This window comes from Schistocerca nitens, chromosome 8 (genome assembly GCF_023898315.1).
Source record: "Schistocerca nitens isolate TAMUIC-IGC-003100 chromosome 8, iqSchNite1.1, whole genome shotgun sequence".
Lineage (NCBI taxonomy): Eukaryota > Metazoa > Arthropoda > Insecta > Orthoptera > Acrididae > Schistocerca > Schistocerca nitens.
The window spans coordinates 29,596,638-29,619,186 of record NC_064621.1 but is presented as its reverse complement, the minus strand read 5'-3'; the positions used below and the strand labels follow the sequence as shown (position 1 = coordinate 29,619,186).

The window sequence follows — 22,549 nt, the reverse complement described above, 5'->3', positions numbered from 1 at the left end:
TGAAGTTTTCTTCACTATCCACAGGTATGGAAAGGGGAGGCTAGCAAAACTTTTATGTGACAGTGTAGTGGGTGATGGTGGGATCACTCATGAAAAAAATCCTGTAGTAGTTGGTGTTAGAGCTGCACCTTTTTTAGATTGAAGTCAGCTGATAGGTATACCTGCTTAAGGAGGTCCCTCTAACTAAGGGCTCACCTTCATATGATGTCATGTTTCCAAGTAGAGAAGGAATTAGCATATTTCATCAAAATTTAAGACTTATTAGAGATAAAGTTAGTGAACTGCTTATAAATGTTGACTCTGAAATTATTGGTATATCAGAGTACCACTTAAATAATTTGACAATTCAGGAGCTTCCTTTAGCAGGATACAGATTAGCTGGCTGTTTTTCAAGAGGTTCCTTGTGGGGTAGGGGAGTGGGCATGTATGTAAAAAACAGTATTCCATCTGAGTCCATAGATGTATCACGCCACTGCACTGAACAGATATTTGAATGTTGTGCAGGGGCAGTTGAATTTTAGTGAAACTATATTTCTAATTGTTGTTGTTTATAGGTCCCCTGACTTCTGATCATTTCTGCTCAACCTAGAGAAAGTTCTTGATTCACTTTATAGGAAGTACCAGAAATTAGTTATATGTGGTGACTTCAATATTAAGTTTGTATATGATGGTGCAAGAAAATGGATGTTGGTAGATCCGCTAAACTCATATAATCTGACGCAAACTGTGTTTTTTCCAACAAGGGTGAATGGCCTTTCAGACCATGATGCACAAATTTTAATACTAAATGGAGTACTGGCAGTAAAAGGCAGCCTGGGTGGCTTACTAGCGGGATAAGGATATCATGTAGAACAAAGCGGGAATTATATCAAAATATTAGAAGTAGTCACGATCAAGCTACAGTAGCCAATTGCCCATTACAAACAGTATTGTAAGGTGCTTAAAATGTTATTGGGAAGGCACAGAGTATATGGTATGCACATAGAATAGCTAATTCACAGGATAAAATTGAACCATATGGTCAGTTGTGACGGAAGTGTCGGGTCAGCAGCACAAGATCGACAGTCATTTCGCAGTAAAAATATTTCTGCTACTGATAAATCAAAATAATTGAGGAGGGACCCAAAAATAACTGGAATTTCTTTCTAGAAAGCTTATACTTTATTGTTTTCAAATACAACCTTAATCTCCTTCGAAGTACTCTCCATTAGCATTTATACACTTGTCCAAACGTTCATTCCAGTGTTCGAAGCACCTTTTAAATTCGTCCTCTTTGATACATGCTAGCACTTTCATGACATTGCGTTTATGTCTTCTGAATCTGCAAAATGCTTCCCTCTCAAGTCCCTTTTCATCCTCGGGAATAGGAAGAAGTCCGAGGGTGCTAAATCCGGCGAATAGGGCACATGGGTCAAGGTAATCGTCCTCGTTGAGGCCAAAAACTGGCAAATGCTGAGAGCCGGTGCACAGGAGCGTTGTCGTGATGCAGGAACCACACGCCAGAATCCCACAAAACCAGACGTTTTCGCGACAAACTTCTGCGAAGCCGTTTCATAACCTCCAAATAGAATTGTTGGTTTACTGTCTGGTTTTCAGGGACAAATTCAGAGTGTACGATCCCTTTGATGTAAAAAAACTGATCAACATCATTTTCACATTTGATTTCACTTGTCAAGCTTTTTTTGGTCAAGGTGAGCCAGGTGACTTCCATTGTGATGACTGTTGTTTACTTTCTGGATCGTACCCATAGCACGATGACTCATCACCTGTAATGATTTTGTTGAAAAAATGTGGATCATCTTCGAACACATCCTCCATTTCGGGACAGGCTTGAACGTGATGATCCCTTTGATCTCTGGTAAGAAGCTTCGGCATGAATTTTGCTGCCACTCTTCGCATCCCCAAATCGATAGTCAAGAAGTGCTGAATTGAACACCAGGACAACCTGGACAAGTTCTCAAGCTGGTCGATTGTCCTGCATCGATCTTCACTGATGAGATCATGGATTTTGTCGATGTTGTCTTCGCTTCGAGCAGTTAAAGGTCAATCGGGCTGATCTTCAACCACCATTTCTCCCTTTTTAAACCGAGAAAACCATTCGTACACTTGCGTTTTACTAAGCGCATGGTCTTTGTAGGCTGTCTGAATCATCGCAACAGTTTCTGCTTCATTCTTGCCGAGCTAGAAACAAAACTTCACTGCTGCACGTTGTTCGTAAGAACTAGCCATTTCCTCGTGTCACGTCTGTACTGTATGCACAGTCAAAGAACTGCCGAAGAAACCACACTTCTCACTGTTGGGTGACGCCGTGTGGCAAAATGACTCAGCAGAGCTCCTACTACAACCCTCTGGTCGCACTCTGCTACTACAAGTACATCATGTGCAGCATTAAGATTCCGGTTAGTTTTGGATCCCCTCTCATATGTACTGTATTTAACAATCATTTTCTGAGCATTGCTGGTGAATGAAATAAAAATTTCGTTTCTACAGGAAATAATATAACCCTCTTGGAAAATACCTTTCCAAGATTGACGTCTGAAATATTCCTCTGTGATACATACATGGGGGAGATTGAGTCAATAATTAAATCACTGAAGACTAAGGACTCTCATAGATGTGATGGAGTGCCTAGCAGAATATTGAAGTACTGTGCTGCACATGTTTCCTGAATGATTTAAGTACTCAGTAGTAAAGCTGCTTTATAAAAAGGGAGAAAGTGATAATGTAGATAATTTTAGACCTATTTCTATGCCATCAGTGTTTGCTAAAGTTATTGGAAAGGCTGTGTATGTAAGGGTAATTGATCATTTTATATCACACGATTTGCTATCAAATGTACAGTTCGGCTTTAGAAGTCACTTAACAACTGAAAATGCTATATTCTCTTTGCTCTGCGAGGTACTGGATGGGTTCAACAAAAGATTTTGAATGCTAGGCATATTTTTTGATTTAACTAAGGCATTTGACTGTGTTGATCACAAAATATTTCTCCGAAGTTGGACATTAAGGAATATGGAAAATAGCTTAAATTAGTTCACACCTTACTTTAACAACAGACAGCAAAAGGTCATTATTCACAATGTTGAGAATGGCTGTGATGTAGGGTCTGAGTGGGGTATGGTCAAATGAGGGGTGCCCCAAGGATCATTTATGTAAATGATATGCCCTCTAGTATTACGGGTAACTAAAATATTTCTGTTTGCTGATGACCCTAGCTTGGTAGTAAAGGATGTTGCATGCAACACTGGCTCAGTTTCAAATAGTGTCATTCATGGTCTAAGTTCATGGCTTGTAGAAAATAAACTAATACTAAATTACAGTAAGAATCAGATTTACAGTTTCTAACACACTATTCAACAAAACCTGACCTTTTAATTTCACAAAACAGGCATATGATTAGTGAAACTGAACAGTTCAAATTTCTAGATGTTCTGAGAGATACTAAACTGTCCTGGAAAGCCTATATTCAGGATCTTGTTCAAAGACTTAATGCTGCCATTTTTACTATTCGAATGGTATCTGAAGTGAGTAATTGTTCGACATGAAAATTAGTCTACTTTGCTTATCTTGATTTGCTTAAGTCGTATGGTATTATATTTTGGGGTAACTATTTCCAATCTAAAAGGATATTTTTAGCTGAGAAACGGGTGGTTTCGGCAATAAGGGCAATAAGTGGTGCAAGTTCACTAACCTCTTGTCGACCCCTGATCACGAGTCTGGGTATTTTGACATTGACCTTGCAATATATGCACATCAAAAAGTTTTCTATCACCCCGGTTCACAGAACTCCTGAAGACAGATGTTGACTGTGGATATTGTATCACAGACACAGTCCCTTTCACTGTTCAGAGGTGTCACTAAACCCGCCCAAAGATGCAAACAATCACGCATGAGCAGCGCCTATTACACGGACGGGGTCCAACAGCCGATCAGTTCCAGTCATTCCACCAGAATTAGTATTACGGGTAACTAAAATATTTCTGTTTGCTGATGACCCTAGCTTGGTAGTAAAGGATGTTGCATGCAACACTGGCTCAGTTTCAAATAGTGTCATTCATGGTCTAAGTTCAACCATGCCTAGATGGTTGCAGTTCGATCATGTCTGCATTGTTACTTTGTGCCAGGAAGGGCTCTCAACAAGGGAAGTGTCCAGGTGTCACTGAGTGAACCAAAGCGATGTTGTTTGGACATTGAGGAGATACAAAGTGGCAGGAACTGTTGATGACATGCCTTCCTTCAGGGTAACAACATCGCCCGACTAGAGTGGTCAGCATGTTCTCCAGACATGAACCCTATTGAACATGACTAGTATAGATTGAAAAGAGTTGTTTACGGACGATGTGACCCACCAACCACTCTGAGGGATCTATGCCGAATCGCCATTGAGCAGTGGGACAATCTGGACGAACAATACCTTAATGAACTTGTGGATAGTATGCCACGACAGATACAGGCATCAATGCAACAGGATGTGCTACTGGGTATTGGAGGTACCGCTGTGTACAGCAATCTGGACCAGCACCTCGGAAGTTCTCACTGTATGGTGGTACAACATGCAATGTGTGGTTTTCATGAGCAATAAAAAGAGCGGAAATGATGTTTATGTTGATCTCTATTCCAAATTTCTGTACAGTTTCCTGAACTCTCAGAACCGAGGTTATGCAAAACTTTTTTTGATGTGTGTATATTTCCCTTACTGTCTTCTTGTTAACAATATTAGCTTACTCACTAGAATAAGCAGCTTTCACTCAGTTAATACTTGGCAGAAATCAAACCTGCATTCGGACCGGACTTCCTTAACTCTTGTGCAGAAAAGTGTGCAGCAGACTGCTGCATCAATTGTTAATAAGCTACCACAAGAATTCAAAAATCTTAGCAGTATTCCATGCGCTTTCAAATCGAAACTGAAGAGTTTCTTCGATCGTCACTCTTCCTAATCTGTCGAGGAATTCCTTGAAAAATTAAGCCTATTCTTGTTGCATTGTTGACTGTGTTTACTTAAGCTTATGGCTTTACTTTTTTTGGGTTCATAAACATTTTATTTTTTTATCTGTTATTACTTTTAAGTTGTAATTTCATGTACTGACATGTTCCATGACCTGTGAGATTTGCTCCTCAATTTGGTCCTACATAACTTGACATGTAAGTAAAATAAATAACTGAGAGGATTAATTTTTACATTATTTGTGCCAGAATGTCCAACTTCAAATACACAGATGTCAACCTGCAAACAGTTATTTCCCAAGAAGTTGGTCTAAACAGACGTTTGAAAACCTATTTATTTCAAGCAAAGCTTGCGATATTGCTGGCTTTCTCATCCATTGGAGCAAAAATATGCATGTGGAATTGTTGTTGTTGTTGTCTTCAGTCCTGAGACTGGTGTGATGCAGCTCTCCATGCTACTCTATCCTGTGCAAGCTTCTTCATCTCCCAGTACCTACTGCAACCTACATCCTTCTGAATCTGTGTAGTGTATTCATCTCTTTGTCTCCCTCTACGATTTTTACCCTCCACACTGCCCTCCAATGCTAAATTTCTGATCCCTTGATGCCTCAGGACATGTCCTACCAACCGATCCCTTCTTTTAGTCAAGTTGTGCCACAAACTTCTCTTCTCCCCAATCCTATTCAATACCTCCTCATTAGTTACGTGATTTACCCACCTAATCTTCAGCATTCTTCTGTAGCACCACATTTCGAAAGCTTCTATTCTCTTCTCCTCCAAACTATTTATCGTCCATGTTTCACTTCCATACATGGCTACACTCCATACAAATACTTTCAGAAACGATTTCCTGACATTTAAACCTATACTCGATGTTAACAAATTTCTCTTCTTCAGAAAGTGGAATTATGTTACACAAAATTTGGAAAGATATCAGAAAATAATTCACATCAAATGGCGTAGCACAAGGACGGCCAAGAATTCTGTCATCTGACTGCACACTTCTGTCATTACCATACCATACGACACTGTCCGAGTGGCGGGATAGGAAGAAAGAGAGAGAGAGAGAGAGAGAGAGAGAGAGAGAGAGAGATATTGTGAAGATGCTGCATTTAGATGGACATACAGTCATGCAAGGAACACTGAACAGCTTGTAAGTGGCGGCTTGGTTTCACATTTCTCAACATCAGAGACCTAAATCTACATCCTTGTGGCGCATAGTGGAGGGTAGTTTGTGTACCACTGTTACTCAATCCCTTTCCTGTTCCCATTGCGAATAATTTGTGGGAACTGCTAGTAAGCCTCTATGTGGGCTCGAATCTCTCCGATTTTATCTTCCTTTTCTTTCTGTGATGTATACAAAGGAGGAAACATCATATTTATTGACTCTTCTAGGAAGGCACACTCCATGAACTTTAACAGTAAACTACACCATGAAGCAGAGCTCCTCTCTCATCATACCTGCACTGGAGTTGACTGGTCATCTCCGTGACGCTTTCATGCTTACTAAATGAAACTAACAAAATCTGCGGTTTTTTGGATCTTCTCTATTCCTCTATCAATTCAATCTTGTACAGATCCTACACTGATGAGCAATGCTGAAGTATTGGTCAAACGAGGGTTTTGTAAGCTGACAAACAAACCAACAAATTTTCAGTATTATTTATTTTTGGAACAATGAAGACATACTAATATTTTTATCTGGTACAAACTGTCAAGATATGGGAAGACATAGCCACTCACGTAGGTTTTTGGCACTTACGTTGCCATGTAGTTGTGACTTGTTTATTTTCATAACCAAAAAATGCCACTCCTGTACATATGTTGATCGAAGTATTGTATCACATATGCAACCTCATTATGGAGACAGATGCCCTTCTTGAGAAAATGTAGAACTGTAGAGCAGTTTCAATGTAAAAGAATTTGTCTTTTAAATGGGAAATGTATTGAAGACTGATTAGTTCCATCTACACATGCCCAAGGACACTTCCAAATGAATTAACAAATTAAGATTAGCAGTGTTCTCAAAACCTTTATCCAATTACCATAGATCGCTAAACTACCTCTTTTTGTGCAAACAGCCAGTGAATCTGTGAATTTCCTTTATATGGTGAACAAGTAGTAAAGAATAAACAGCACCGATATCACAATTCCGAAAAACTGAAGTAAGCCATGCTAACTGAAAAATGCCACTGCACTGTTAAATGTTCCAAGACATGTTGAGCCTCAGGCAGCATGCGTGCAGTTTCATGCTCTGTGGCTGACTGTTGCACAGCAGGTGGCCTAAGTCAAGCCAGATTTAAACATAGGTGTGACACTAACAAAATCTCTCAGTGTGATTGACACACATCAGAATAGCACTCGCAGCATGTGAAGATGACTGAATCAGTAGACAAATTGTTGCACAAAAGTACTAAGTCTTTAATGTGGCTAAACACGAGAATAGACATTGTCTAGTAAGCCTCCTGCATGTGAGAAATTAAGTTCAGCCTTTTTATAACACCAGAAAAATAAATCACGATCTACATCAGCTTTGAGGACGTTTCTCTGTACATTTCAACTTCTGGAGTGTCTCTTGCAATAGCTTCAGTTTTCTTCTTTGGAACTGCAACCATAGCTCACTAGTAGACAGAGTAGCATTGTTTAATGCTTTATGTGTATTTTATATTATACATTACAAACTGGCACATGGTATACCACAGGCACTATATGCTGCCCAGTAGTTCCAAAATCTCCAGAAGGCTCATCTTGTAGAGAGAGAGAGAGGGGGGGGGGAGGGGGGGCAGAAAGAGATTTAAGTACTATTAGGTTTTCATTGGATCTGTACCTTGGTAGCTGCTTCTAATCACAGTATAAGAAATTTGACTTCACTTTCAAGTACTACTACACAGGGGTGAGGCTGAGCTTAACTTTCCAGTCACACAACGAAGCAGCAGAACTCACTCTTACCACTACCCGCTAAATGATTATGAAGCAGCACATTATTATGAAGCAGCAAACAAAAACTGCATACTATGTATAAGTCAAAACTGGAGGGACAAGCAAAATTACAAGGACTGTTTGACCTGCATTTTACTGACACGTCACTGGTCTTACATTGAGAACAATAAGTGCGGCAATATGAATTTTGCTATCACATGACTGAAAGAAAAATGTTGTGCTACTTGATAATCTGTAAATTATCTTATAACACTAGAAGAGAAATTCAGTACTTACATCAACCATGTCATCATCAAACAGTAACCAGAATCCATGGCTTTTAACAATGCTAATGTAATGGCCTCTGTTTGGACCACTTCCACAGTGAATAACAACAGCAACCAGATCATACAGACGATCAGGATTCACAGCATCATCTGACTGCAATTGCAAAAATATACACACACATGTAAAATTGTTTGTTTTACAGGACTCCATTTTAGAAGAGAGAGGGAAAGGGGGGGGGGCGGAGGAAGGAGAGAGGGGGAGAGAGACAAACTTATGTACAGCCACCTATTATTACAATTACTTTCCTATGGGTTCACCATCTAAACCAAAAGAAAGAGGCTTCAACTTTATTTTTAGGCTCCTTTATGTCTCAAAATTTAACAAATTAAAATAACTGTAAGACAATACCACTTCTGTGATATTGTTGTCATGGCAGAATGATGGAACCAATATAGAGTGAACACACAAGTAATGAACAAGAAAATGTCTCCTTTAAATTGACAGAGGTAGGGGGCAATAGCAATACAAAATAGATGATGATATGTGTAACATTCTTGTAACCATATCCTTTGTCAACAGGTAACAGTAGTACAGGAAGAACAAATAATCTGATTAAGTTTAAATGCAAGCTCTTGGTGAGTATGACTTTTTTACCATTTTATTATTAATCTGTTTCTAAAGCACTGATTTGATATTATGACTTCTGGATTTGGGATGTGTAAGTGTCTAAACTGCACACGAGTCCTACTATATTGTGAACTGAAGGAGGAACAGTACTGCCACTACTTAATAGCAGCTCAAAATCCTTCCATAAAATAGTACAACTTGCTGCTGAATGAAGAGCTGCCATTCAAAGATTTCTTCAGTCAACCACTGCCAGTTCTTGATTTCAACTCACGTTGCCATATCAATGGTCTTATTGTTTTAATTAATATGTAGAAAGTATACAAAAGTAGAAAATGATTTGAGTTGTAAACCGAAAGGAAGGAAAAAAAAATTAACACTCCGTGTCCCAGAGAAGACGAGGTTGTTAGAGAGAGGTGTTAGGTTGAGATCTATGACATTTAGGATGGAACACAAAACCTTCTGCTGCAAAGTACCATTCTGGCATTCACTCAAAGTAATTTTGAGAACCCACAGAAAACTTGAGCCAGTACCTTAATTGAAGTATTCTCTGGAATGAAATCCAAATCAGTCAGTAATTCTTACATATTAAACTGTCATATCACGTATTCCGAAACCAAAATATTTAGTTTATATTTGGCTGAAATTTAGCCCATGTACGAGAACTTGAAATGAAAAAAGAATCTATTTAAATTGTTTAATGCTCTGTATCTCGATCTCTCTGTATGTTTCAGTTAAGTCGTCGTTCCGAAACACCTCAGTGTGCAATAAAAGTGAAATCTAATACTCTCAGTGACAAAAAAAGGAAAGATTTATGAAGATATTGATAAAATATCATTTCCACAATAATCTTAAAATTTCACCTTGTGGCAAAAATATTAAACTACTAGAATCACATTATGATGGCTGGTATCACAATGGTGGTATGGGCGCACAACAGCAAGGTCTTCAGCGCCTGCGAGAAACAGTTTGAGATGAGTGTCGGTAAAATACACTAAACAGTAGTATAAAACAGCAAGGAAAATGAAGGTAACAAAAGTTGGAAAACTATGTGTGTACACAAACAGAAGCACGGAACAAAATATCACGACAATATTAAAACATTAACTAAATAGGAAGAAAGTGGCGTAAGGAGATAAAGCAATACAGCAGATGCCTGTGGCTGGCTGACAGCAAGAATAAAAAAGGAGGAGCCAGTCACTCTGCAACACACTAAAACCTCCAGCCTAAAAACTTAGGCCAGAGCCCAGACACATCATAAAACTTTAAATCACACTCGTCTCATCATCAGCTAAAACACAGGGCACATCCCCGTCAATATTTGTTTCTGCCCTTGCATCAAGGTATAAAATGCACGCTGTTAAAATATCAAACAATGGAAAATCCAGGATGGAATTTAACAATATCATGAAAAGGAAAGCTGCTCAGCAGACATGCTGAGCTGCAGATAGAGACAACAAAAGATTGTCACAAATAAAGGTTTGGGCCCATAAGGCCTTCGTCAACAATAGACGACACACACACACACACACACACACACACACACACAAAAAAAAAAGACTGCAGTCTCAGGCAACTGAAACCACACTGTGAGCAGTAGCACCAGTGCATGGTGGGAGTAACAACTGGGTGGAGGTAAGGAGGAGGCTGGAGTGGTGGGGGGAGGGATAGTAGTATGGTAGGGGTGGCAGACAGTGAATTGCTGCTAGTTAGACAGAGGGCAGAGGAGAGGTGAGGAGGGGGGTGGGGGCAGGGGGACATAGCGGGAAAGGAGAGAAGTAAACAAACTTGGTATGATGGTGGAATGACGGCTGTGTGTGCTGGAATGCGAACAGTGAATGGACTGGATGGGTGAGGTCAGTGACTAACGAAGGTTGAGGCCAGGAGGGTTACGGGAACGTAGGATGTACTGCAGGGAAGGTTCCCATCCGTGCAATCCAGAAAAGCTGGTGTTGGTGGGAAAGCTCCATATGGCACAGGCTGTGAAGTGGTCATTGAACTAAGAATGTCATGTTTGGCAGTGTGCTCAGCAACAGGGTGGTCCACTTGTTTCTTGGCCACAGTTTGTCGGTGGCCATTCACGTGGACAGACAGCTTGTTAGTTGGCATGCCCACATAGAATGTGGTACAGTGGATGCAGCTTAGCTTGTAGATCACATGACTGGTTTCACAGGTAGCCCTGCCTTTGGTGGGATAGGTGAAGTTTGTGAGCAAACTGGAGTAGGTGGTGGTGGGAGGATGTATGGAACAGGTCTTGCATCTAGGTGTATTACAGGGGTATGAGCCATGAGGTAAGGGATTGTGAGCAGGGGTTGTGTAAGGATGGAAGAGTATATAGTGTAGGTTTGGTGGACAGCGGAATACCACTGTGGGTGGGGTGAGAAGGATAGTGGGCACGACATTTCTCATATCAGGGCACAACGAGAGGTAGTCGAAACCCTGGCGGAGAATGTAATTCAGTTGCTCCAGTCCTGGGTGGTACTGAGTTATGAGGGGAACGCTCCTGTACGGCCGGACGGTGAGACTGGAAAGATAAGGCACAGGAGATTTGTTTTTGTGCAAGGTTGGGAGGATAATTATGGTCTGTAAAGGCTTCAGTGAGACCCTCAGTATATTTCGAGGGGGACTGCTCGTCACTGCAGATGTGACAACATGGGTGGCTAGGCTGTACAGAAGGGACTTCTTGGTATGGAACGGGTGGCAACTGTCTAGGTGGAAGTATTGCTGATGGTTAGTAGGTTTGATATGGACAGAGGTACTGATGTAGCCATCTTTGAGGTGGAGGTCAACATCTAGGAAGGTGGCTTGATGGGTTGAGTAGAATCAGGTGAAGCAAATGGGGCAGAAGTTGTTGAGGTTCTGGAGGAATGTCGATAGGGTGTCCTCATCCTTGATTCAGATCACAAAGATATCATCAATGAATCTGAACCAGGTGAAGGGTTTAGGATTCTGGGGGTTTAGGAAGGATTCCTCTAGATGGCTCACAAATATGTTGTCATAGGATGGTGCCAAGTGGGTGCCTGTAGCTGTACCCCGGATTTGTTTGTAGGTAATGCCTTCAAAGGAGAAGTAATTGTGGGTGATGATATAGTTGATTGTGGTGACTAGCAAGGAGGTGGTTGGTTTGGAATCCTTCAGGCATTGGGAAAGGAAGTGTTCAATAGTGGTAAAACAATTACCCAAAACCTACCCTCCTACCAAACATTTCCTCCACCAACTCTCCACAGTTCCTGTCCCTTTACCACATGGTGCCCTGCTTGTCACTACTGATGCCACCTCCCTTTACACTAACACTCCTAATGCCTGTGGCAGTTGTAATCTTCACCAGCGGTGGACCGGAAGTCCACACTCCTCCTCTTAGCAACTGCTCTATGGTTCTGGAAACCTATATCCTGACTGGCAGTTGCAGTAACTGTGACAATATAGGCTGCCATAAGTCTGGCCAATGTCTCGCAGATTGGTTTGGAGAGTAGTGGCAGTCATGGGGCACCTCCTCCACTTCCAGAAACTCTCCTTATGGTCTCCCACACAAAGGAACTCTTCATGGAATGATTAATGGTGGTATTAATGCTGGTCAGGAACTGTTGCCATGACCTCTTCTCACTCACTCGAAAAATCTGGCGACTTTTTGCCCTCGCCAATCGAAAGGGTGCAAGCGTCTCTGCAGTTGGCCAACACTTGAAGCTACGCAGAGCCACAAACCTAGTCCTGATTGCAGAGTGCATTCGGCACTCCTCCAATGGACAGGCTGCCCCTTCAGTTGTCCCATGGACTGTGGAATGGATGCTTCAGTGCCGTGGTGAATTATTTTGGTAATATGATCTACCTGTTCCTGAACATTGATACAATGTTCAAACTGCGCTAGCTGATTATGAAGTGGCCAGTCTCCTCTACTGAGCACCCATAGCAGCAGTTTCCTTTCAGGTTCCACTCCATCTGGCAAGTGAATGCAGATCAGGGAGTGATCACTTCTGTGCAAGTCACCAACCACTTCCCATTGAGCAGTGAGAGCAAGGGTTGGAGAGGAAAACGGGAGATTGATGGCAGAGAATGATCCAGTTGCAGTGCAGAAGTGTGTGCAAATCACTCTGAAATGCATGGCAGAGTAAATTTAATACAGCACCACATGTTTGGATTTCTTCCTGTACGTGTGTAGTATATGGAAGGTACAAAGAACTACTGCTTAACTGCCTATGTGCATGCAGTAATTAATCTTGTCTTTACAGTCTGTACAGGAGTGATTTGCTCCTGAAAGTTTGTAAACAGTTCCACAGGAGGCAATTGGTGTGTGTTTACAAGTGCCTGCCAATTCAAGCTTTCAACATTTATCATGATTTAAAAAACCTGTGATCATTCATGGCACCTTTCTTTGTACAAGTTCAATATCCTGTTAGTAGTATTTCGGCTAGGAGGCTACCAACTTCGGAAGTATTCTACAATGGGATGCACAAGTGATTTGTAAGCAGCATTTTCCCCAATATTCTGCCAATGCATCAAAGCCTGCCATCTGCCTTACCTATGAGGTGCATTCAAGTTCTAAGGCCTCCGATTTTTTTTTCTTCGGACTGGAAAGAGAGAGAAACATGCGCATTGTTTTAAGATGAGGCCGCGTTCATTGTCAATACGTCCCAGAGATGGCAGCACCATACGACAGATGGAATTTTACCGCCAGTGGCGAGAATGAGAACTGTTTTAAATACTTAAAATGGCGACGTTTTCCTTACTTGAACAGCGTGCAATCATTCGTTTTCTGGATTTGCGTGGTGTGAAACCAATTGAAATTCATCGACAGTTGAAGGAGACATGTAGTGATGGAGTTATGGATGTGTCGAAAGTGCGTTTGTGGGTGCGACAGTTTAATGAAGACAGACAATCGTGTGACAACAAACCGAAACAACCTCGGGCTCGCACAAGCCAGTCTGACGACATGATCGAGAAAGTGGAGAGAATTGTTTTGGGGGATCGCCGAATGACTGTTGAACAGATCACCTCCAGAGTTGGCATTTCTGTGGGTTCTGTGCACACAATCCTGCATGACAACCTGAAAATGCGAAAAGTGTCATCCAGGTGGGTGCCACGAATGCTGACGGACGACCACATGGCTGCCCATGTGGCATGTTGCCATTTGCCATTTTTCAATCCAGAAACAAAGCGCCAGTCAGCTCAATGGAAGCACACAAATTCACCGCCACCAAAAAAATTTCGGGTAACCGACAGTGCTTAAAAAATGATGGTGTCCATGTTCTGGGACAGCGAGGGCGTAATCCTTACCCAATGCATTCCAAAGGGCACTACGGTAACAGGTGCATCCTACGAAAATGTTTTGAAGAACAAATTCCTTCCTGCACTGCAACAAAAACGTCTGGGAAGGGCTGCGCATGTGCTGTTTCACCAAGACAACGCAACCGCACATCGAGCTAACGTTACGCAACAGTTTGTCCGTGATAACAACTTTGAAGTGATTCCTCATGCTCCCTAGTCACCTGACCTGGCTCCTAGTGACTTTTGGCTTTTTCCAACAATGAAAGACACTCTCCGTGGCCGCACATTCACTAGCCGTGCTGCTATTGCCTCAGTGATTTTCCAGTGGTCAAAACAGACTCCTGAAGAAGCCTTCACCGCTGCCATGGAATCATGGCGTCAGCGTTGTGAAAAATGTGTACATCTGCAGGGTGATTATGTCGAGAAGTAATGGCAGTTTCATCGATTTCGGGTGAGTAGTTAATTGGGGGGGGGGGGGGGGGGAAAGAAAAAAAAAAATCGGAGGCCTTAGAACTTGAATGCACCTCGTATGTGATGATTTCATATCCCTAACTGTTACACCCACATGTCTGTTAGTGAATCACTGATATTATTGCTGTTTGATATTACTATTTTACAATTCTGTGAAGTGTACAATTTTATATTTCTGAAAATTTAAATAGTTGCCAATCTTTGTATCATTTTGGAAACTTAACACCCAACTGGGTATTTGTGCAGGCTGTTTTACATGTAATACTTCATCTACAAAATGTATGAAGGTACTAATAAAAGAGTATGCCAAGTCATTAACATACAATGTGAGTAACAAGAGTCTCAACACACTTCCCTGGAGCACGCTGGAAGTTACTTCTACTTCTGTTGATGATCCCTGCCATGAAATCTTCTATCCAGTCAATAATTTTGTTTTATAACCCATATAACTGTACTTTTGTTGAAGAAATTGGTCTACCAAATACTTTTTTTTTGTAGTCAAGAAATACTGCATCCAGCCAACTGCCTTGATCCATGGCTTTTAGGATGTCATACAAGAAAAGCACTACTTTCATTTTGAAATGACTTATTTTTGTAATCCATGCTGGTTTGGCATCAAGATCATTCTGTTCTTTTAAGCTCAAAATCTGTTGTAGGACTCTAAAACAAATCGATATAAAACAGACAGGACGCTAATTATCATTATCACTTCTATTAGCGTTCTTGACGCTACTGACACTAACATCTATAACACTCATCTTTGCAGTGGTGTGAGAAGTAATTTGGGGCAGTACTTCTGTACCTTCCTTTGCAATGAATATTTGAAAACTTAATTCAGCATTTGCTTTACTACCATCAATTTCATTTTTTCCACAAGTATCTGGACACTAATTTTCTTGCCACTGACAGCCTTTGCATATGGTCAGACTTTCTTTAGGGTTTTATGAGACATCGTCAATAAGATTCTTGTACAACAGTCACTGAAGGCTTCACAGTTTGCTCTTCTGATAGACAAATGTGTTTCATTTATCATACCTGTATCTATAACCCTATGCTTCACCTGTTATGCAGCAGTCACTGTTATTTAAGAAAATTTTTTTTACAATTATTCTACTAGGTACATACCAATCCAGTGTACAGTCAACTATTATTTTAAACTTGAGCTACAGTTGTTCTACATGCTCCTGCCTAAAGGTAAATGTTTCAAGTTCATCTTTGAGTGATGACATGTTTGTCTCTTTATCTAGCTTATTGAACATGTTACTTTAACCACTTGTTTCAGCTGCAGTTTGTACTTTAGTGACGGTTGTTGCTATAACTGCCTCATGGTCACTGATACCTGTTTCAATATGGACATCCTCTTACTTTTCATATACTTCCAACAACAGTGGCCTTCCCAACTCACTTTTTTAGGTTGATTTCAGAGAAGGCATTTGCTTTACTACCATCAGTTTCAGTTTTGTCTGTGTCATCCATGAGCATCTTTGACGTCACTTACAGAATATCTTGCACATTCATCACTTACAAACCTGTCATTATTCCAATCAGTTGTTGGATGACTAAAGTCTCCTCCAATAATGACAATATGATTGGGAAGATAAGAAATAACCAACTGAAATTATCTAAAGTTTTCAGTTATATCTGGCGGAGAGTCTGTTGCTCAGCAGAAAGACGCAGTCACAGGTTTGTGTTCACAGAAGACCTTGTCCGAAAGCTAGAGGTATCTAACAGTCCACTTAATTTGCCTGCCCACTGTTCAAAACCTCGTCTATATGGTAACAGTATATCTCAATTCATATTGTTATTCAATCCCATATTTTCCATTGCTTGATACTGAGTCTTGCCTCAACAAAGCCACATGCAGTGCAGTGTCAATTCCTATATTGGTCAAGTTTCTTATCTGCTTTGTCAAATACGCTTTTTCCATTTTCATTAGCCTAGCCTTTCGCTATACAAATGTGTTCATTCCAAAGATCTGACTACTGTTATTTTTGGGCTTTAGTCGGCTTTCTATATGCAGTATTGCACAAACTCTACTGCTTTTTAGGACGCTTCAAACTCGCAGACTTTCTGCCACATGCTTTGGGATTTACACTAATACTTTAGGATCTTCTACAATTATTATTATCATTATCACCATCCATTGCTGGGTAAGACACCTCCGCTAGACTCTTCAGGCATTATGGGTCTCAGCTGAATGCATTCAGTTTTACTTCTGAACATTTTCTATTGTCATCTAGCTATTTCCACCAGGGCTTTGTCTCAGCCCTTTCTTATTTTATTGAGTTCAGGAAAGAACTTCACTGATCCACCTACCTGCTGTTCACTTGGTTGCATGAACTATATGGACATTTCAAGAAATCTCTCAATGCTCCTACAATTTTTTCTCTACTCTTGTTGATTGTGCCATCCCAACAGACAAAATGTTGAAGCTAACCAGCATAAATTTCCATTTAGTTTCCTTTACACTCTCATTTTTTTAAAATTGTTCCTTTAGTCAAATTTTCATTGTACCTTCTCACATTCTTCTGAAGACATTTCCTTCCAAATAGTTTTGTTTAACTTGGCTAGTTCTGCCATGTTCCTATTATTGTTTGGTTGAGATTCATGTCTTCTCTTTAAGAACTATCTCATTCCATTTGAAATTTTCTTATTTTCTTTCCTATTGTTTTTTTTAACAACAATGATTTTTTGTTTGGGTTGATACTTATGTTAAGTAATTGCCTTTTTTCCATGTCTGTATAATCTTCATTTTCCAACAACCTAAACTTGCTTTTATCTGGCATATGCCCTAATTCTTAGACAAATACTCTCAATCTACATTTATAAACTCTCGGGTGATGAGTCTGTTTCTATCTAATTTTCGCATTATTTTTTCTACATGTCTTCCAAGTCTACAGTCACTTTCAATTTGAAAATGGCTTATGATTGTCAAATCTTGTATTACTTCTTTATTGTATGATCAAATAATAATAGATTTCATTTTTAGTTCAATTTGATCTCTGTCAATTCCATTTTTTATTTTTTTTTTCTGGAAGACTGTGTTAAGACAGTGTATACACTCAACAAAACTCTTCAAAAAGAAGTGATTTGGGCAGGAGTGTGTTCATGGGAATAACCATGAAAGAGGATTCAGAAAGGTCACATATAGTTCAGAGAGGATAGGCATTTTTGTGGAGGTAGTATCCTTTTTAATTTGGGAAGAGAGATTGGTGTTTTTGACGGTCTTTGACAAAAGGTACACGGATAGTACAGTTAAATAATAGCTGGAGCCATCAAATCAGTACAGAGGTAATCTATGGGATCCTCCAAAAAACACTGGCTATGGGACTGATCCCATGATGACATTGATCTAAAGGACATACCACTGATGGGACTGCTGATCCAAATGCCACGCTTCCATAGTCCAAGCAGGATAGTATATTACAGCTTTATAAAGTCATAAAAGGGTAAAGTGATTGGTGTTACAGGAAGTGCAGCTGAAGCAGTATAGAGCATTAAGTTACTTGCAGCACTTCTGTTTCAGTTGGTGTAAACAATGCAGTCAGCCATGCTAGTTTACATAAAGAAGCTATTACTAGAAAGTGGTGTGTGTGTGTGTGTGTGTGTGTGTGTGTGTGTGTGTGTGTGTGTGTGTGTTTTGGGGCTTAAGGACACTCAACGTCAAGGTAATCAGTGCCCTGACACACATTAAAAGAAACGAATGTGGACAAATTTAGTAAAAGGGAAGCATACACACAAAGAAAGTGGGAAAAGATGAAAAATGATGTATAAGAAAATAAAACTTAACAAAAACAAGAAAGGAGTGTCAAGGATGCCACAGGAAACTGTCACTGGCTGGCCACTTACATAAAATATGGGCAAGCCAGTCAACCTGTGAACAAATTAAGACCCTCTCCCTAAAATCTTGGTAAAAACATTGGACAAGTCACAGAACTTTAAAACTTTAACCACATTCATTTGAGTATTTCCTAAAAGAGATGGCAGATCCGCTGGCAAGTCAGAAAATAAAATAAAACACAATCCAATAAAATGTGGCGCACAGAGACCTGGACGCCACAAGTACCACACATTGGAGGGTCCTCTCGCCGGAGCAGGAAGCCCTGTGTCGTAGGACTGTGGCCTATCCAAAGCTGAGTGAGGAGAACCTTGTTCCGTCTATGGGGCTGGAAAGAAGTACACTACATTAGCGTTGTGGGCTTGAATAAATGGAGCTTATTGTCAGTCATTTCCAGCCACTCATCCTCCTACAGACACACGACTCGTGAGCCCAATAGTGAGGTGAGTGCATGCAGGGGGATGGTACAGTGAAATACTTGTGGATCCAGACATGCCTCCTTGGCTGCGAGATCTATCTTTTCATTCTCAGCAATGCCGACATGCCCTAGAATTCCCCCCCCCCCCTCCCAAAAAAAAAAAAAAAAAAAAAACCACGGGGGGGGGGGGGGGGGGAGAGAGAGAAAGAAAGAAAAAAAAACACCCTCCTTCCCCAGTCATCGTAGTTGGAGGAAGGCATCCTGGATGTTCTGGACTATTTTATCTGCTGGATACAAATGTTGCAGTGAGTGAAGGTCACTTAGTGAATCGGAACAGACAAGAAATTTAGGACAGGAAGAGCATCTTATTTGCTCCAGTGCCCGCAAGATCGCAGACAATTCTGCATCAATGACAGTAAATGCTACAGACAGTTGGACCTTGAGGACACGATCCATTAAAACAGCAGGGCAACCAACAGAATCCTCCTGTTTCGACCCATCTGTAAAAACAGCTACATAGTCATGGTGCTCAGATAAAACGGCAGAAAATGTTGTATTAAAAATGGAGGCAGGAGTGCAGTCTCTCTTGTACCGCACCAAATCTAAAATCACGCTGGGCCTCTCCAGTAACCAGGCGGTTAAAACCCTGGATTTGGGGCTGTATGGGCTCCACAGCGAGGGACTCCAGCACACGTATCCCTAACGGCATCATGGCTCGTGGACGGTTGGGAAAAAGGCGCTTCAAGAGGCGGACGAGCAATAATATGGTGAGTGGGTGAGGTTGGAGCTGCAAGAAACTTACAAGGCTGGCGCACCAACAGGAGCTGCTGTTGGATGGTAACCTGCCTCAGCACAGGGGCTGGGTATGGGACTAGTCCAATAAGAACCTGTGGTTAGTCGAATTTCCACATGGCGGACAGCGTCAAGGATCCACAAATAAGAGGGCCATGACGACCCATATACTGTGCACCTGTAGTCCAGCCGTGAACACACAAAAGCCCAATAAATCTGGAGGTGATGTGCCCTGTCCGCTCCCCAAGACCTGTGGCTGAGGCACTTGAGGATGTTCAGTGCCTTCAAGGTTCTGACTCAAGTCTCGCAGGTGTGGCAACCATGACAATCTGGAGTCAAACATGAGGCGCAGAAACCACACTGTGTCTCTAAAATGTAGGGTAGTGTCCCATACATGCAAGGCAGGCAAATTAAAAGGATGACGAGAATGAATAAAATGAACGCACACACACTTATCAGCAGAAAATTGGAAACCGTCTTTGCAGCCCACCGCTGCACTGTAAGTTGCAACTGATGGCTCACTGTTGCAATGCCGGAGAAGGAACAGAACATTCCGTACATGTCAGTATTTCAATACAGAACACAAGAGTCTCCGATTTAATAATTTTTTATTGAAAGTGTCTGACCTGTGGATAAAAGACCATGTGCCTGTTTCTGAGCAAAACCTGGAAGTTGCCACTACATCACGTACGTCTCATCATGTTCCGGTTGACAGACTTCCCAGTCACATCAACCAACACCAACTAATACTTATTTCCGAAACGAATAAACGGAAAAGAAGAAACTGCCATGTATATTCCAAAAACAAAAAAAGAACAACAACAAACTTAATGTTTAAGTCTTGTGGAGTTGTGTTACGTCTTGGTGACTGTTTTGCTGCATATCATATGAAAGAGAAATACTAAGTACCAAAGACAATGCAAATAAATATATGAAACAAATAAATTTTGTATTTATTTACGTAAGTATATCTTCGACATTTCATGAAAGTAGAGGAAGAGGTTTGAGAACTTATGAGAACTAACGATGAAATTACTAAAACTTAACAATTTATAGTCTCCCAATAATGTCAAGAATGGCCGGTGAAAAGCCAAGTAATATGAATTAGTGCAGCTGGCATCAAGCGAATACATTTGTACGAGATGTGCACACGGAAGAGTGTTAATACTGCAATTACTGATGACAATCAACAATAGACATCATGGTAAATGATTGCAAGTAGAACATTTATTCATATAAGTGTAATTTGTGAAACCATCAGTTTTTTAAAAAGAAAAATTGTTTTTATGTCACATTAATTATATTTTTAAATCTTACAAAATTAATAAGTCCATCACTTTTTGTCTGAAAGACTACCACTGAAATGAACAAATGAATGTTTTTTATGACTGTCATTTTAACAGCATCTAAGTCCTTACCGTATTAAATAACCGTAGTTCAAGAGGGAACACAACTCTGTGAGAAACCTTTATGTGCCTGTTATATTGCTCCATATATTTGAATCTTTTGAGATGAAGAGCCAATATCATTGGTAACTTCTTAACACGCATTCGTTTCTGCAATTAAGAAAACAGTGATTACAGCTTATGGAATTTCAGTGTTGGAAAATAATTTTCATGACTAAAAGGAAACGACATTTAGAAAAGAATCAAACAACAACAGTCACATTTGTAAAGAAACAATTTTTCTGACTCCATATTTTGCAAGAATTCATGATGCTAGATATGTAACTGTGCACTAAAAATTATGTTCATACATTAAAAATAAGCTGTTACACATAAAACTAATCAAGTCTTCAGCAACACATACACAATGAGGTATTGTCCTATCGCTATAATTTTATTCCCAGATATATTCTTTATTTATTGCATACAATTAATTTCAGCATGTAATGAAAATTTTGACACAGCTAGCACTTTCTTTTTCAGGATATTATACTGTTGGCTGTAAGTATATAAATTTCACTCATGCTCCTGATATCTTAACAGAAATGCATTATATTTACTATGTACACAATGGGTGTCCAACTGGTGCGTGTGGGCCACACACAGCCCAAAGCAAATAATGTGGCCCAAGAAGTGTGTACCTATCACAGATCAGTGAAAAAAAGGCTTCTATTTACAGTTATGATAATTTGAATAAAGTCAATTTGAAAACCCCGCCACACAATGCAATTCTCTCATTGTTCCATCACACTTTCTTTTCTTTTTTTTCTAGTGGTTATTGTTAATGTTAAGTATATTGAGTGCAACCCAAAAATACTTGTCTTCTTCCAATGTGGCCCAGGTAAGCTAAAAGGCTGGACACCCCTGATCTACACCACTGCAATGTAAGCTTCTTGTCTGTCTCACTGCTTTAGTTTTCTTAAAACCCTTCCTGTTTGCAAGCGAAAAGTGTTTTTATCTACAAAATGAGTCTGCCATTAGGAATTATTGTAACTGTACTGCCGATCCACAGTGGACTCGTTTGAAAGTGGGCTACTGAATATTAAATGTGGAAAGAATGGCCTTAATCTGTATCTACTTTTCACAGCTTCTAGAAAATCAGTATTTGATTTCTGTCTTTCATGCAGATACTATCATACATTCAGAACCTGATACAGTTAAAGTATCTGAAGTTAAAAGTGTATCAATAATCATTCCATATGAACAAAGCTCTATGGTAACTAAAAATCACTGCTCTGTTCTAATGCAAAGATTATCTTTATGCAAAGGTTCACTATTCATCAACTTTGATGATAGTTATCAGAGAGGCAGATGATTATGAAATAAGTTCTATTGCTTTGTCACTGATATTTCTCTACAGTTAATGTGTATCACTACAAATCAGTATGTTATAGCTTATGTTATCTGATACCACTGAGGAAACTTACAGAGTAAAAGAGACCTTCCTTATGTAACAAAGATATTTATTCAAATTAATTTTGTAGGTTGAAAAAGGGAAAAAGAAATGAATTTGGTATAGGAACACATCGTTCATCACAGGAACTTCCT

The 22,549-nt window shown here is 40.2% G+C and overlaps 1 protein-coding gene across 2 annotated transcripts in view; it reads right to left on the bottom strand.

The window, feature by feature from the left end:
• LOC126198658 (ubiquitin carboxyl-terminal hydrolase 46) overlaps window positions 1–22,549 on the bottom strand; it is a 100,046-nt gene that overhangs the window by 1,884 nt on the left and 75,613 nt on the right. For both annotated transcript variants that reach the window (XM_049935133.1, XM_049935132.1), the window contains exons 7-8: window positions 20,975–21,112; window positions 8,161–8,304 (exon numbers count right to left, since the gene is read on the bottom strand). In XM_049935133.1, coding sequence (XP_049791090.1) covers window positions 8,161–8,304; window positions 20,975–21,112 — 282 coding nt within the window. The remainder of the gene's footprint in view (window positions 1–8,160; window positions 8,305–20,974; window positions 21,113–22,549) is intronic.